Raw genomic sequence first — 16283 nt, 5'->3', positions numbered from 1 at the left:
CCAGGGGTACATAGTACAAAATAAATTCAAATTATAAAGATAACGTCCGCAGCGCTTTCATGTTTTTGACCATTTGAAATAGCCTGGAGATAACTCCTTTACATCCATTTTAAAACGCTCAGAGATAGGTTTCTTCCCAGGCCACTTCATTTCGTGTATATAATAACGTGCCATCATAATAATTAAATGTATTACCAATGATATTTTAGTATTGTTTTCGAGGGGGCTGAAACTTAACACAACATCTTTTTTCTTCAAAAGCAAATATGGTCTCTTTTTTTATATAAGTTTGCAACTCAGTCCAAAGTCACACAAAAAAACACACATTTATCATCTATATAAATTAATTTTTAAATCGATGGACAGCAAGTGTCTTAATATTTAACGGGGTATACGCCGCGTGGAAAGAGGAACGCGTCCCAGACACGGGCAACCATCACCAAGGAAGTGACGTCAAGCCGCCGAGCCCTATGGGTAGCGGGCTCCTTCCGGCCCCCCCCTCCATAGTCCCCTCCCCTCTGCACGGATATCAGCCGCGCCTGCGCGCTGCGCCTCCTCTTTCGCCGCCACACTGCGCCCCAGCCGGACGGGCCCGAGTCGAAGTGAGTGCCCGCAACCCGGCTTTTCCGCCGAAAATACCCCCGCCAGGCGCTCCGGGGCGGCACGGAGGTGGTCGGGGACGGGAGTGCGCCGGGCCGGGGAGCGTGTGGGGTTCGGGGGGGTGTTTTCGGTCCTGTTTCGGGCTCCCCGATGCGCCCCGTGTGCGGCAGCCATGTGGCTCCGCTCGCAGGCGGAGGAGAGCTGCGCTCCAGGACGGGGACCCCGGCCGGGGCTCTGCCGTTTAATGACCCCCCTCACATTAAACCCTTTTTATAAGCTGCGAGACGGGAAATGCACGCAGAAGCCGAGTCCCGGGGTCACCTCGGCCGTCCGTGGTTTCTAAGAGTTTTAAAGAGGGTTTTTGTCTTATTGGGGGGGAGATAAATAAAATATATTCAGTAGAGCGGGCTTTGTGGGTGGACGTTGGGTGTTTTTTGGGCCGGGGCCGGCGCCTCGGGTCTGTGCGTGTGTGTATATTCGCGTTGGGGGGTCGGCGGACCTCTCTCCCGCGCCTCACCCGGGCAAGGGTGCGGGCCCGCCGGCTGCGCGCTCTACGGCGAGGCCGGGGATCCGCGGTGGGGCCTAGTGGGGGAGTCCTGCGTTTACCGGCTGCGGTGGACCAGACCCCCGGGTCCGATGTAACGAGATGCCGTTTCCGTTCCACGTGTGGTCGCCGTGGGGCGCAGTTAGGGACTCGTGGGTCGAGACACGCGTGTCTGTGTGCGCCTGTAAAGGGGGGGTTTCTCCCCCGTGTGGGGTCGCGTCCACGCCTTGCACCTCTAGCTGGGGATGTGGGGGGGGGGGGTATTTCTCCCGTTTTCATCGCTTCGTCTCCTGCGGTCCGGTTACTTCGGACCTGAGCCCAGATCGACGCGTCGTAACTGAAAACTGCAGCTGTCGATGATCGGAGCTCTTGTTTTCCTCCGTCTGGATACTCGCGGGTTGCAATCGTAAACAGGCGCCGTCCTTCGGATGAGACGTCAATCCTGACTCTCTGTGCTCATTAACAATCCCGGGGTGTCTCTCGAGAAGAGTAGGGGTGTTACCCCAGTGTCCTGGTCAAATACCCCCCTGGTCTTGACCCATCATGGCCTCCTAATCACCCCCCCTCTCTGAACTGGCTCCATCCCTCTGCTCTCCTCCCCACTGAGAGCTGCTGTGTGCTGTGCGGACTGGAGCATCATCCAGGTGGGGGGCTGCACACTGGGGGGGCTGGAGGGGATCCCCCTGACCTGGGAAGAGCTCTGAGTGGAGGGTCCAGAAAGGCGCTATATAAGAGCAAGGAATCGCACACTGACTCCCCTGCTGTGTGCTGAGCGGACTGCAGCTTCATCCAGGTGGGGGTACACACTGGGGTGGGGGTGGAGGGGAGCCCCCTGACCTGTCATGTAAAGAGCTCGGAGTGGAGGGTCCAGAGGAGCGCTGTAGAAGTGGGGGGATTCTGATTATTCATATTGATCAAGACGTGGGAGACCGGCTCTCTCTCTCCCTCCCTCACGGTGGAAGAGGAGTTTCTTTTCCCCGGCCGTTCTGGGGCGCGGGATCGATCCCGGTCCCCGCGGCTGTGCTCATCCCCCGTTCCTCTCCCGCCAGGATGACCGATTGGGAAGCCGCACCCGCTGTCGCCGAGACCCCGGAGATCAAGCTGTTCGGGAAGTGGAGCACGGACGACGTGCAGATCAACGACATCTCCCTGCAGGTATTCCCGGCCCGCCCGGCTCGGGCGAGCTCCTGGCCCCTTTCTCTCAGTCTGGTTTTGAAGATCGTTGTTTTTGATCGCGGTCCAGGCATGGAGAAATTGTTTCTTCAAAAGGGTTGGTCTCCCCACCCACGCGTCGGCGTTGGCAAGGGGACAAGGTGTCGTCCTGGGGGCTTTCTCTTAATATTGATTCGATTTATTGATGAGCGTGGTGACAGATGGGCAGCACCCTGGTCCCTGTTAACTCTTAACTGCCTTTTCATGTGAATGTGAGTTTATGTAATAGTGGGCATCTCTTTTCACGGAGGGTGTTTTAATGAAAGACTCCCACTGTGTTGAGAGAGTGTCCCACCTCATTTCCTGCCTGAACTGCCCGTGTTGTGCGTTTGTCCTGCTGCGCTCTGGGGCCAGTGTGCAGGGTCTCTCGTTTTCTCTCTCTCTCTGTCTCCTGGAGCGAGACTAGAGTCACACCCCGACACCCTCCTCGTTGTCCTGGTGTGCTAGAGTCCTCGCAGATCAAACTTCTCTGCTTATTCATTGGCTGCAGCATCTCAGGGCTCAGCTGATCACCGGCTCAGAGACACTAGTCCGATAAACTCAGTGCTGTGTTGATGTGCAGGAGTGTCCAGTCAGTGTGTCTGTATGAACCCCTCTCTCTCTCAGTGCAGTGTTCATGTACTGGAGTGTCCAGTCAGTGTGTGTGTGTATGAACCCCTCTCTCTCTCAGTGCAGTGTTCATGTACTGGAGTGTCCAGTCAGTGTGTGTGTATGGACTCCTCTCTCTCTCTCAGTGCAGTGTTCATGTACTGGAGTGTCCAGTCAGTGTGTCTGTATGAACCCCTCTCTCTCTCAGTGCAGTGTTCATGTACTGGAGTGTCCAGTCAGGGTGTGTGTGTGAACCCCTCTCTCTCTCAGTGCAGTGTTCATGTACTGGAGTGTCCAGTCAGTGTGTCTGTATGAACCCCTCTCTCTCTCAGTGCAGTGTTCATGTACTGGAGTGTCCAGTCAGTGTGTGTGTGTGTGTGAACCCCTCTCTCTCTGTGTCTCAGGACTACATCGCAGTTAAAGAGAAGTATGCCAAGTACCTTCCTCACTCTGGGGGGCGCTATGCAGCCAAGCGTTTCCGCAAGGCGCAGTGTCCCATCGTGGAGCGTCTCACCAACTCCATGATGATGCACGGGCGCAACAACGGCAAGAAGCTCATGACGGTCAGGATCGTCAAGCACGCCTTCGAGATCATCCACCTGCTGACCGGAGAGGTACTGACCCCTTCTGCTCTGTCACACCTGTAGAGTCTTATTGGACACTATACATACACGCTGTGGAGACCTGTCCTACTGCACTGGAACTGGAGCTCCTATTGTAACAGACTGTTCTACTGGACTGGGACTGGAGCTCCTGTTGTAACAGGACTGTTCTACTGGACTGGGACTGGAGCTCCTATTGTAACAGACTGCTCTACTGGACTGGGACTGGAGCTCCTATTGTAACAGACTGTTCTACTGGACTGGGACTGGAGCTCCTATTGTAACAGACTGGTCTACTGGACTGGGACTGGAGCTCCTATTGTAACAGGCTGTTCTACTGCACTGGGACTGGAGCTCCTATTGTAACAGACTGTTCTACTGGACTGGGACTGGAGCTCCTATTGTAACAGACTGGTCTACTGGACTGGGACTGGAGCTCCTATTGTAACAGACTGTTCTACTGGACTGGGACTGGAGCTCCTGTTGTAACAGGACTGTTCTACTGGACTGGGACTGGAGCTCCTATTGTAACAGGCTGTTCTACTGGACTGGGACTGGAGCTCCTATTGTAACAGACTGTTCTACTGCACTGGGACTGGAGCTCCTATTGTAACAGACTGGTCTACTGGACTGGGACTGGAGCTCCTATTGTAACAGGCTGTTCTACTGCACTGGGACTGGAGCTCCTATTGTAACAGGCTGTTCTACTGGACTGGGACTGGAGCTCCTATTGTAACAGACTGTTCTACTGGACTGGGACTGGAGCTCCTGTTGTAACAGGACTGTTCTACTGGACTGGGACTGGAGCTCCTGTTGTAACAGGACTGTTCTACTGGACTGGGACTGGAGCTCCTGTTGTAACAGGACTGTTCTACTGGACTGGGACTGGAGCTCCTATTGTAACAGACTGTTCTACTGGACTGGGACTGGAGCTCCCACCTAATACAGAAAAATGAGCGAGACTAGAGTCACACCCCGACACCCTCCTCATTGTCCTGGTGTGCTAGAGTCCTCGCAGATCAAACTTCTCTGCTTATTCATTGGCTGCAGCAACTCAGGGCTCAGCTGATCACCGGCTCAGAGACACTTGTCCGATAAACTCAGTGCCTTGTCGATGTACTGGAGTGTCCAGTTTGTATTAACCCCCTTTCTTTCTCGGTCAGAACCCACTCCAGGTTCTGGTCAACGCGATCATCAACAGTGGTCCCAGGGAAGACTCCACCCGTATCGGCAGAGCTGGAACTGTGAGAAGACAGGCTGTTGATGTGTCCCCCCTGCGCCGGGTCAACCAGGTCAGGACCACCATGAGCAAAAGTGTCCAGTCAGGGTGTCTGTGTGAACCCCTCTCTCTCTCAGTGCAGTGTTCATGTACTGGAGTGTCCAGTCAGTGTGTCTGTATGAACCCCTCTCTCTCTCAGTGCAGTGTTCATGTACTGGAGTGTCCAGTCAGTGTGTGTGTATGAACCCCTCTCTCTCTCTCTCCTGCAGGCGATCTGGTTGCTGTGTACTGGTGCCAGAGAAGCTGCCTTCAGGAACATCAAGACCATCGCGGAGTGTCTGGCCGACGAGCTCATCAACGCAGCCAAGGTGAGGCAGGAGCTGGGCTAGCCGGCGGTCAGCAGGGGGGGGAATCAGAGCTGGTCCGAGTCTGGAGTGACTGCCCTCAGTCTGGCTGTGCGGTCAGTTCTCATGCACCGCAGATCCAAACTCGTGTCCCAGTATGCTTTGCGGTGAACAGGACAACTTTGGGAGTCTCTCCCTACAGCTTTGTAGGGCTGTGACCTTTACCCATTGATAATGGCCTGACTTTCCATCAGACTCCCAGTGCGCAGCAGTCTGATCCGCTCCAGGTGTGACAGTGCAGCAGTCTGATCCGCTCCAGGTGTGACAGTGCTGTCAGTCAATCTCCCAGTGCGCAGCAGTCTGATCTGCTCCAGGTGTGACACTGCTGTCAGACTCCCAGTGCGCAGCAGCCTGATCCGCTCCAGGTGTGACAGTGCTGTCAGTCAGACTCCCAGTGCGCAGCAGTCTGATCCGCTCCAGGTGTGACAGTGCTGTCAAGACTCCCAGTGCGCAGCAGTCTGATCCGCTCCAGGTGTGACAGTGCTGTCAGTCAGACTCCCAGTGTGCAGCAGTCTGATCCGCTCCAGGTGTGACAGTGCTGTCAGTCAGACTCCCAGTGCGCAGCAGTCTGATCCGCTCCAGGTGTGACAGTGCTGTCAGTCAGACTCCCAGTGCGCAGCAGTCTGATCCGCTCCAGGTGTGACAGTGCTGTCAGTCAGACTCCCAGTGTGCAGCAGTCTGATCCGCTCCAGGTGTGACAGTGCTGTCAGTCAGACTCCCAGAGCGCAGCAGTCTGATCCGCTCCAGGTGTGACAGTGCTGTCAGTCAGACTCCCAGTGCGCAGCAGTCTGATCCGCTCCAGGTGTGACAGTGCTGTCAGTCAGACTCCCAGTGCGCAGCAGTCTGATCCGCTCCAGGTGTGACAGTGCTGTCAGTCAGACTCCCAGTGCGCAGCAGTCTGATCCGCTCCAGGTGTGACAGTGCTGTCAGTCAGACTCCCAGTGCGCAGCAGTCTGATCCTCTCCAGGTGTGACAGTGCTGTCAGTCAGACTCCCAGTGCGCAACAGTCTGATCCGCTCCAGGTGTGACAGTGCTGTCAGACTCCCAGTGCGCAGCAGTCTGATCCGCTCCAGGTGTGACAGTGCTGTCAGTCAGACTCCCAGAGCGCAGCAGTCTGATCCGCTTCAGGTGTGACAGTGCTGTCAGTCAGACTCCCAGTGTGCAGCAGTCTGATCCACTCCAGGTGTGACAGTGCTGTCAGTCAAACTCCCAGTGCGCAGCAGTCTGATCCGCTCCAGGTGTGACAGTGCTGTCAGTCAGACTCCCAGTGCGCAGCAGTCTGATCCGCTCCAGGTGTGACAGTGCTGTCAGTCAGACTCCCAGTGCGCAGCAGTCTGATCCGCTCCAGGTGTGACAGTGCTGTCACTCAGTCTCCCAGTGCGCAGCAGTCTGATCCGCTCCAGGTGTGACAGTGCTGTCAGTCAGACTCCCAGTGCGCAGCAGTCTGATCCGCTCCAGGTGTGACAGTGCAGCAGTCTGATCCACTCCAGGTGTGACAGTGCAGCAGCCAGACTGATTCACAGTGAAGCTTCCCTTAGAAGCAAATTAGAAGATTCTCTCTTCTCTGGCAGCCCAGCAGCAAACACGCCCCAGGGGACTCGAACTTAACAGGTGTTGTGGATGATGCCCTCTTGTGGCAACATCTGGTTCCTGCAGGCTGCGAGTGAGAGAACCTTCCACAGTACAGACAGATTGTAAATATTGGCAGATCCCTCCTGCCTCCCGATTCACAGTGAGACACACAGACGCTCCCGACTGGTTCATCTTTAAGCTGTTCGGTAATTTACCCGGAAGGATAGCGCCGTGTCCTTGTTTTTTTTTTTACCCAGCTGGCGGTCGTCCTCATCGTGTCCCCCTCTCTTGTCTCCCCAGGGGTCGTCCAACTCCTACGCCATCAAGAAGAAGGACGAGCTGGAGAGAGTGGCCAAGTCCAACCGTTAACCGGGAGGACAGGACAGGACAGGCCTGGGCTGTGTCCACCCCACCTCCGACTGTGCTCGTGGGATTGGAGGAGAAATAAAGCTGTTTTTCTTGTTGTACTCGTGTGTCTGAGACGGTGTTTTTCCCCATGCTGCCCCTGTGCGCTCTTTCGATTTAATTTTTACTTTTAAAAATATTAATAAATGGATCAAATGTGAGATCCATTTCGGTGTGAGACCTGGGGTATGGCTGTGGACCCAGAGCTGGGTGGCTGCGGGTTTGAATCTTGCCGAAACGCTCTGCGTGTCTTTTGGTTTAAGTCTTATCGACAGTAACACATCGAGAAGTTAATAGGAGTGGGAAGCGAAGGGGTGTGGCTCTATAGTGTGGAGGGTAAAAACTGTAGACTCACGAGTTCAAACCCGGGCTGTGCCCCTGTGATTTGTTTTCGCTTGAATTACTATTCCTAACACTAATAAGCGAAGATTTAAGGGTTAAGAGTGTCTGGCTCTACAGAGTAAGAGGGTGTAGGATCTGGGTTAAATATCGTTCTATCTCTGCTACGGGACATAGCAGATAGCAGCTCACCCCATCGAGAGTGAACAGTCATGTTTCTTGTCTCTCAATGTGTCCACTCAGCAGACAAATGTAAGAAAAAAAACAGCAGGTGTTTTTTTCCCCGTTTTCACAGATCATTCTTTTTCATTTTTTAGTCCTATCAGTTGGCCCAAAGTGCCTGTACGATAGGCCTCGTCCTAGGTGTCGACTAGCTTGCATAAAAATCTGGGACAAATTGATTAATCTTAAAAAAATAAAAATAATTCTGTATTGTTTTTTTGTGAAGACTGGACTGGAAATTTCTCACGTGACAAACTGAGCGATCTGCGCTTCACAACCACTAAACGTGAGCAGAAACATACCCCTGCGAAAATGTTTATAAAGAATCGAAAACACTTCAGACAGTTCACATTCTCATTCACTAAATCCGAGCATCCACTCCACTGGAAAAATAAAATCTCGCCTTAATTTATTCATCACAAACATGATATAGCATTTCAAGCGATGTACAGTCTATCTCTGCTACAGATGGTCTCTGTTCAGATGGTCACAGATTCGAGGGGAGCGACTGTGCTTTTTCTTCTAAGACACGAAAACCCGGTTGAACCCTAATATTGCAAAAAAATTCTGACACCTGAACTGTATACGATGTCCAGCAGTCTGACTCAGTTCAATTCAAGTTACTTTATTAACCTGACCGATGGGAATGATCAGTGTTGCCAAAGCACATAAAATAATTAAGTTAACATGGAACAAAACAGAAATAAACTCTCTCGGCTCCACTGAGCCCCGGCTCTCTGCTGCCCCCTTGTGGTCAGGACAGCTCTGCCCTGAGACTTTCTAACTTCATGGGCCCAGATGGGGATTGTGCTTTGCAGGCAGGTGAAACAGACAACACTCCTTTCACACATGAGCCCAATACTGAAGAACAGACATGCCTGTATAACGAGAATGCAAATATATATATATAATTAAATACAAAAAATTGTAAATATTAATCCCTCTGCTCTCCTCCCCACTGAGAGCTGCTGTGTGTGAGAGGACTGGAGCATCATCCAGGTGGGGCTGCACACTGGTGGGGGTGGAGGGGATCCCCATGACCTGGGAAGAGCCCGGAGTGGAGGGTCCAGAGAAGAGCTCTAGACGTGCGAGGCGTTATTATTATTTTTATAACAGAAAATAAATCTACAATCAGTTCTCAAATCAAGCAGGTTAACAGATATAAAATGATTTAGTTCTGGTGCTCGCAGAGTCCAGGCAGCCCCCACCAGCACTCTGAGGGGGACGAGCTGGAAGTCGCTGGTCCTGTTCCCGTCGGTGATGATACTGGTCTCCCGCTGTGTGTGTGTGTGTGTGTGTGTCCCCTGCTCCCAGGCCTGCTCAGGCTGTCTTCAGGGTGTGTGTGTGTGTCTACCTACCCTGCTCCCAGTCCTGCTCAGGCTGTCTTCAGGGTGTGTGTGTGTGGCTCCCCTGCTCCCAGTCCTGCTCAGGCTGTCTTCAGGGTGTGTGTGTGTGTCTACCTACCCTGCTCCCAGTCCTGCTCAGGCTGTCTTCAGGGTGTGTGTGTGTGGCTCCCCTGCTCCCAGTCCTGCTCAGGCTGTCTTCAGGGTGTGTGTATGTGGCTCCCCTGCTCACAGTCCTGCTCAGGCTGTCTTCAGGGTGTGTGTGTGTGGCTCCCCTGCTCCCAGTCCTGCTCAGGCTGTCTTCAGGGTGTGTGTGTGTGGCTCCCCTGCTCAGGCTGTCTTCAGGGTGTGTGTGTGTGGCTCCCCTGCTCAGGCTGTCTTCAGGGTGTGTGTGTGTGGCTCCCCTGCTCACAGTCCTGCTCAGGCTGTCTTCAGGGTGTGAATCCCGGCGCTCGTCATGCGGGGACAGACCCAGGGACCGTCCTGCAGAATCCAGTCATGAGCCGCTCCTTACAGAGGAGGAGAGCAGGGCGGGGGCCGGGCAGTTCAGCACCGTTAGTCGCCACCAGAGGTCCCGCGCTCTCGGCTGCCGAATCTCCGCGGACGCGCCTCGTCCTGCACCAGCGGCGCCCCCTGGTGTCGGCCTCTCTCCGCGTCCACCTCCTCGCCACGGCCACCGTAGCCACGACAACCAGAAGGACCCCCGCCGCCGCTCCGCACACGACAGCGATTCCACCACCAAGGGGCTCTGTCGAAGAGGGGCACACGCACACAAACACCGTAATCCACCGTGATGTCAGGGAGGAAACCGCTGTCGCGTCTGTGGCGACGACGGTGCACAGGGCGGACCCCCGAGACCTGCACTCACCCTCCACAGTGACGATCGCAGTGCTGATGGTGTTTCCCTGAAGGTCCCTCACTGTGTAGCTCCCCTGATCAGACGCCCTCAGCTCCTGCAGCCTGAGCTCCTGATTGTCCACTGACACTCTGTCTCTGTACTGGGGGACACAGCTGGCTGTGCTGTTCTGGACAGAACACACTGAGGTCCAGTCCCCTGAGCCTACAGGGTCAAACAGCACCTCCACCGGCTCTCCAGTGAACAGGGGGACAGACAGAGAGGCTCCAGTCTTCAGGGTGACATTGTCTCTGCGAGCTGGAAGACAATCAGGACAGAGAGCGATATAAGAACCCCCCTCTGTCAGGAGTGGAGACCCCTCTAGTCCCCCTGCTGTAGACCTGCTCACCCTCCACAGTGACGATCGCAGTGCTGATGGTGTTTCCCTGAAGGTCCCTCACTGTGTAGCTCCCCTGATCAGCTGGTGTGAGGGAGCGCAGTGTCAGAGAGCCGTCCCGCACCCACACTCTCTGCTCGTACCCGGGGCCAGGGAGCCCTGCGCTGCTCAGTAAGACTGCGGGAGACTGGGCAGATCCTCCAGGATCAAACATCACCTCCACTGGCTCAGCAGTGTGGAGAGGGAGAGTCAGACTGTCTCCGGACAGCAGGGTGAGGACTTCTGATCGAGCTGAGAGAAACAGAAGGGTAAGGACATGATTGTACAGACCTTTACACACTGGTCAATATCTCTACTGTTTGTGTTGTCAGGCTAGATCACAGGGTACAGCAACATGACACACAAGAATATTCTTCACAAGATGAAAGAGGAGAACTGGATCTCCACACCTTGTGTTTTCATCGTGTTTCTGACACCTGTGACAAAAGAAATACAGTTTGTACCTGTGACATTCAGCCTGATGCTTCCCAAAATCATCAGGTTGTTGATTTCCTTCTTGAACGCGCACTCATAGACATCTTCATCAGAGAAGGAAGGGTGATGAAGAGTCAGGGAGAAGTTTCCTTCTCTGATCTTCTCTCGGGACACCTCAGCTCTGTTCTCGAACCCCGGGCCAGTGTAGAGGTGTCCTCTGCTCAACTCATAGACGAGGAGCTGTGGAGTCTTCCACCTCAGGTAGATCCGATCTTCTGGGGTCCCCCTGTAGGCTGATCCGTCGCAGGGCAGAGAGACAGAGTCCCCAAACCTCACCGACACCGAGACAGGACCTGGGCAGACTGAGGGAGACAGCAGCGCCGTCACGGACACACAAAGATACAGGTTTTTCTACCCAATCAGCCACTGCCTCCCAGCGACACCGAGAAAGAGACGCAGGACAGCACCCTTACAGACACACGCAGGAGAAACTCAGACGCAGCGAGCATCGGTCTACGACACCCCGACTGTAATCAATAGATCTGGTCACAGATTGAAGCAGCACTGTGCCCTGAGCACATTCTTTGCATGATGAACACAGGATATTCAATCTTCACCAAGCTCCACAACACAGTGAAACAAACATGTACCGGATGTTAATATTACTGTGATCAAACTTTTCCTTACTGAGAAAGTTGCCGGATTTCCAATAAGAACAAATACCGATTTATGTGAGAAATACTGATCTATTTTGGCAGGAGCACAGTTCATAGTGTTTAGAAACTAAAAAGACGGAAAATGACACCTCAATCGGGTATAAGGATTAAACGCAGGCATTAGACGTTAAATGAAGAAAATGTTGGTTGTTATCTGCATGTTGAATATTTACTGTAGTTCTTTTTACTTTCACCTCTCTAAAAAGAATGGAATTATCAAAAAATGTCTTGAGCTCTCACCTCCATTGAAGAAGATCCCAGCGAAGACAGCCCAGGGCATCATACTGGGACTCTGCAGAGAGACACAGCACAGCAAATACAGAAACAGTCGCTATAACAAGGAACACATGAATAAGACTCACTCACTTTTAGAACAGGCTCAATCATAGATCAGGCATTTCAGAAACAGCAGGGCTGTCCAGTCCTGGTCCTGGAGGGGTCAGTGTGTGTGTGTCTGCAGAGTCTCCAGGGGTCTTTAAAGCAGGGCTGTCCAGTCCTGGTCCTGGAGGGGTCAGTGTGTGTGTGTCTGCAGAGTCTCCAGGGGTCTTTAAAGAGGGCTGTCCAGTCCTGGTCCTGGAGGGGTCAGTGTGTGTGTGTGTGTGTCTGCAGAGTCTCCAGGGGTCTTTAAAGCAGGGCTGTCCAGTCCTGGTGCTGGAGGGGTCAGTGTGTGTGTGTCTGCAGAGTCTCCAGGGGTCTTTAAAGAGGGCTGTCCAGTCCTGGTCCTGGAGGGGTCAGTGTGTGTGTGTGTGTGTCTGCAGAGTCTCCAGGGGTCTTTAAAGCAGGGCTGTCCAGTCCTGGTGCTGGAGGGGTCAGTGTGTGTGTGTCTGCAGAGTCTCCAGGGGTCTTTAAAGCAGGGCTGTCCAGTCCTGGTCCTGGAGGGGTCAGTGTGTGTGTGTCTGCAGAGTCTCCAGGGGTCTTTAAAGCAGGGCTGTCCAGTCCTGGTGCTGGAGGGGTCAGTGTGTGTGTGTCTGCACAGTCTCCAGGGGTCTTTAAAGCAGGGCTGTCCAGTCCTGGTCCTGGAGGGGTCAGTGTGTGTGTGTCTGCAGAATCTCCAGGGGTCTTTAAAGCAGGGCTGTCCAGTCCTGGTCCTGGAGGGGTCAGTGTGTGTGTGTGTGTGTGTGTCTGCAGAATCTCCAGGGGTCTTTAAAGCAGGGCTGTCCAGTCGTGGTCCTGGAGGGGTCAGTGTGTGTGTGTCTGCAGAGTCTCCAGGGGTCTTTAAAGCAGGGCTGTCCAGTCCTGCTCCTGGAGGGGTCAGTGTGTGTGTCTGCAGCACTAGAAGACCTGGGAGAAGCTGTTAAACTGTAACTAGAATCTGCCTGAACTCGTTACATCAGAAATCTAAATCCCGGATTTTGTAAACGAGACACCTGCCGCGGTCTCTGCCGGAGACGAAAACAAACAGGTCTCGATGAAGGACGGGACCGAGACAGCAATAACTGACGCTCCTGATATTTTCACATGTCCAACGTCAGAGAGAAACGCCTCTATAAGAACACGGAAGTCAGGCTCGCCAGCACGTGGTCTGTCACACGATGCCCCCCAGTGGCTGTAAATGGTATTAACATGTGAGTTTTGATTTCAAATTTGTGCGGGTTGAAAAAGCTCTTTGTCTTTGTTCCGCAATGAAATTGCGTGGAATTGCAACCGGGGGTCGCCGCCGTGGGCACTGGGTGGCCGCAGCTTCAGGCGTGTCCCAGGGGCCCCGAGGAAACGCACCCACTTTCACGCGTGGTTCACGCGTGGCTCAGGCGGGGAACACTGGCGATCGAACCGCGTGGCCGTTCCATGCGCTTTCGCGGAAGACTAAACGAAACCGCGCCAGCCTGCACAGGGTTTTATTTCCAATCCAATTCAAGGTGCTTTATTAGCGTGACCGATGGGTACAATCAGCGTTGCCAAAGCAAATAAAAATAATAAAATTAACTTGAAACGAAACTAAAAACACATTAAAAGCTACAGATATATTACAGACATTTACAACAAAGACATATCCTAAAATATTGACATGTACTGTAGACAGATGGAGCATTACTGGGAGACAGGCTCACTGTTCCTCAGGCTGGGGCAGGGGATCACACACTGTATTATTATTATTGAGAGACAGGCTCACTGTCTGTTCCTCAGGCTGGGACAGGAGATCACACACTGTATTATTATTATTGAGAGACAGGCTCACTGTCTGTTCCTCAGGCTGGGACAGGAGATCACACACTGTATTATTATTATTGAGAGATGGGCTCACTGTCTGTTCCTCAGGCTGGGACAGGAGATCACACACTGTATTATTATTATTGAGAGACAGACTCACTGTCTGTTCCTCAGGCTGGGACAGGAGATCACACACTGTATTATTATTATTGAGAGACAGGCTCACTGTCTGTTCCTCAGGCTGGGACAGGAGATCACACACTGTATTATTATTATTGAGAGACGGGCTCACTGTCTGTTCCTCGAGCTGGGACAGGAGATCACACACTGTATTATTATTATTGAGAGACAGGCTCACTGTCTGTTCCTCGGGCTGGGACAGGAGGTCACACACTGTATTATTATTATTGAGAGACAGGCTCACTGTCTGTTCCTCGGGCTGGGACAGGAGGTCACACACTGTATTATTATTATTGAGAGACAGGCTCACTGTCTGTTCCTCAGGCTGGGACAGGAGGTCACACACTGTATTATTATTATTGAGAGACAGGCTCACTGTCTGTTCCTCGGGCTGGGACAGGAGGTCACACACTGTATTATTATTATTGAGAGACAGGCTCACTGTCTGTTCCTCAGGCTGGGACAGGAGATCACACGCTGTATTATTATTATTATTGAGAGACAGGCTCACTGTTCCTCAGGCTGGGACAGGAGATCACACACTGTATTATTATTATTGAGAGACGGGCTCACTGTCTGTTCCTCAGGCTGGGACAGGAGATCACACACTGTATTATTATTATTGAGAGACGGGCTCACTGTCTGTTCCTCAGGCTGGGACAGGAGATCACACACTGTATTATTATTATTGAGAGACGGGCTCACTGTCTGTTCCTCAGGCTGGGACAGGAGATCACACACTGTATTATTATTATTGAGAGACAGGCTCACTGTCTGATCCTCAGGCTGGGACAGGAGATCACACACTGTATTATTATTATTGAGAGACAGGCTCACTGTCTGTTCCTCAGGCTGGGACAGGAGATCACACACTGTATTATTATTATTGAGAGACAGGCTCACTGTCTGATCCTCAGGCTGGGACAGGAGATCACACACTGTATTATTATTATTGAGAGACAGGCTCACTGTCTGTTCCTCGGGCTGGGACAGGAGATCACACACTGTATTATTATTATTGAGAGACAGGCTCACTGTTCCTCAGGCTGGGACAGGAGATCACACACTGTATTATTACCCTCCTCCCTCTCCCAGTAGGATCGGGACCCGTTGTGATTCTGGCAGGTGTGGGAACTCTGGGATGAGATTTCTGAATTCGGAGAAGAATGTTCTCTAATCCCGGAGTATTCAATTTTCAATTCAAGGTGCTTTATTAGCATGACCGATGGGTACAATCAGTGTTGCCAAAGCAAATGAAAGTAATGATATTTACATTAAACAAAACAAAAAATAAAAGTAAAATAAAATCTACAGACATATTACAGACATTTACAACAGGGACATATTATAAAATATTGACATATATTGTAGACAGATGGAGCATTACTGGGAGACAGTATCTCTCTCGCAGTCACAGTTTTTCTCTCTCTCCACAGCTGCGGGTTCGTGAGACACACACACACACACGCACACACACACACACGCGCGTTCGGGCGACCCCCAAACACTCACCTGCCCGGATCACGCAGCTCCTTCTCCACCCCACCCGAGCGCCCACCCCCGCACCGATACCCCTCCAGCGGGCCGTGTGTGTCCGGCGCAGGAACAGAACTAAGACTGAGGAAGTTTCCCCATGTCTGGCGTTAAGATATTTATAGTTGATCCGCACTCTCTCACTCTCTCACTCTCTCTCACTCTCACTAGACTCTTCCGTTCTGACGAGGCGGGAGGACATGAAAATATGAGGAAATGAAATCCGGATCATAAAGCGGGAACAAAGCACTGACGCAGCACCAGTGGGCGGAGGGGAGAGAGAGAGAGAGACACCCCCCGGTCCCTGGATTCACTGGACTGCGGGAGGAAACCGGCGCGCCCCCCCCGGAAGGAGCCCACTCGATCATGCAGCGAGAACATGCAGACTCCACACAGACAGCACCCCGGGTCCGGGATTGGACCCAGCGACCCAGCAACCCCTGCAGTGCAACTGTGACTCCTGCTGCTGCAGTTCATTGATCTATTTCCATACTGCCTGCAGCAGAAGAGAGACACAGCCAGACTGCAGTCAGACTGCTGAACAGCCGGCCTGCGGCTCCTTCAGCTCATCTCCCGCCCTGGCTACACGGAGACAGCTGTCACTGTATTGGGCACAACTGGACCACTGGGACACCATGGACTGCACACACCCTGGACACATCGCAGCTCTGTGTAGACTGACCCCTGTCTGAGCTTCTCTTGTTCCGTTTCTATCGCACTGTTCTCTACTATTATGTCACCTTATTTCGTAACTTTAACTGTGTGATGTTTTCATTTTGGGAGCTCGTAGAAAAGACATTTCATTGGCAGCAACCACTGCGGCACGCTGTCTTGCTGTGCCTTTGAGAAATAAACTTTGAATGATTGACTGTTTTTCCACTATAAATATTATTCAGTATTTATACAGGTTTGAATACCGCGTGGTGGAGAAAAAAAGCACGTGTGTATTA

At 52.6% G+C, this 16283-nt stretch overlaps 2 protein-coding genes and 2 non-coding genes across 5 annotated transcripts in view; 3 read left to right on the top strand and 1 right to left on the bottom strand.

Annotated features, from left to right (window-relative positions):
• The window catches only part of LOC107076046 (uncharacterized), a 64937-nt gene extending 49416 nt beyond the window's left edge, over nucleotides 1-15521 (bottom strand). Inside the window, exons 1-6 of one of the 2 annotated variants that reach the window (XM_069198737.1) lie at nucleotides 15313-15516; nucleotides 11713-11764; nucleotides 10786-11118; nucleotides 10295-10573; nucleotides 9919-10203; nucleotides 8317-9798 (exon numbers count right to left, since the gene is read on the bottom strand). In XM_069198737.1, coding sequence (XP_069054838.1) covers nucleotides 9506-9798; nucleotides 9919-10203; nucleotides 10295-10573; nucleotides 10786-11118; nucleotides 11713-11755 — 1233 coding nt within the window. In that variant the 5' untranslated portion in view covers nucleotides 11756-11764; nucleotides 15313-15516 and the 3' untranslated portion in view covers nucleotides 8317-9505. Of the gene's footprint in view, nucleotides 1-8316; nucleotides 9799-9918; nucleotides 10204-10294; nucleotides 10574-10785; nucleotides 11119-11712; nucleotides 11765-15312 lie in introns of those variants that run through there. The other variant, XM_069198736.1, reaches the window with a different exon arrangement.
• rps5 (ribosomal protein S5) lies at nucleotides 494-7208 on the top strand. Its single transcript, XM_069198738.1, has 6 exons — nucleotides 494-602; nucleotides 2194-2299; nucleotides 3349-3558; nucleotides 4710-4838; nucleotides 5035-5133; nucleotides 7042-7208. Exons 2-6 carry the CDS (start codon nucleotides 2195-2197, stop codon nucleotides 7108-7110), a joined length of 612 nt encoding a protein of 203 aa, XP_069054839.1. The 5' UTR covers nucleotides 494-602; nucleotide 2194; the 3' UTR covers nucleotides 7111-7208.
• On the top strand, nucleotides 2752-2885 carry LOC138243910 (small nucleolar RNA SNORA3/SNORA45 family). The gene has a single exon (XR_011192526.1). It is a non-coding gene; the product is annotated as a small nucleolar RNA SNORA3/SNORA45 family (small nucleolar RNA).
• LOC138243909 (small nucleolar RNA SNORA3/SNORA45 family) lies at nucleotides 4502-4635 on the top strand. Its single transcript, XR_011192525.1, has one exon. It is a non-coding gene; the product is annotated as a small nucleolar RNA SNORA3/SNORA45 family (small nucleolar RNA).
• Nucleotides 15522-16283: the final 762 nt, after the last annotated feature.

Source organism: Lepisosteus oculatus, chromosome 14 (assembly GCF_040954835.1).
Source record: "Lepisosteus oculatus isolate fLepOcu1 chromosome 14, fLepOcu1.hap2, whole genome shotgun sequence".
Classification (NCBI taxonomy): domain Eukaryota; kingdom Metazoa; phylum Chordata; class Actinopteri; order Semionotiformes; family Lepisosteidae; genus Lepisosteus; species Lepisosteus oculatus.
This window is presented reverse-complemented; position numbering and strand designations above follow the sequence as displayed.

Bases quoted from the DNA above. Each gene is read 5' to 3' on its own strand.
- rps5 (XM_069198738.1), top strand. From the start codon at position 2,195: ATGACCGATTGGGAAGCCGCACCCGCTGTCGCCGAGACCCCGGAGATC. The intron at 2,300-3,348 runs GTATTCCCGGCC...TCTGTGTCTCAG, and splicing joins TCAACGACATCTCCCTGCAG to GACTACATCGCAGTTAAAGA. The intron at 4,839-5,034 runs GTCAGGACCACC...TCTCTCCTGCAG, and splicing joins CCCTGCGCCGGGTCAACCAG to GCGATCTGGTTGCTGTGTAC.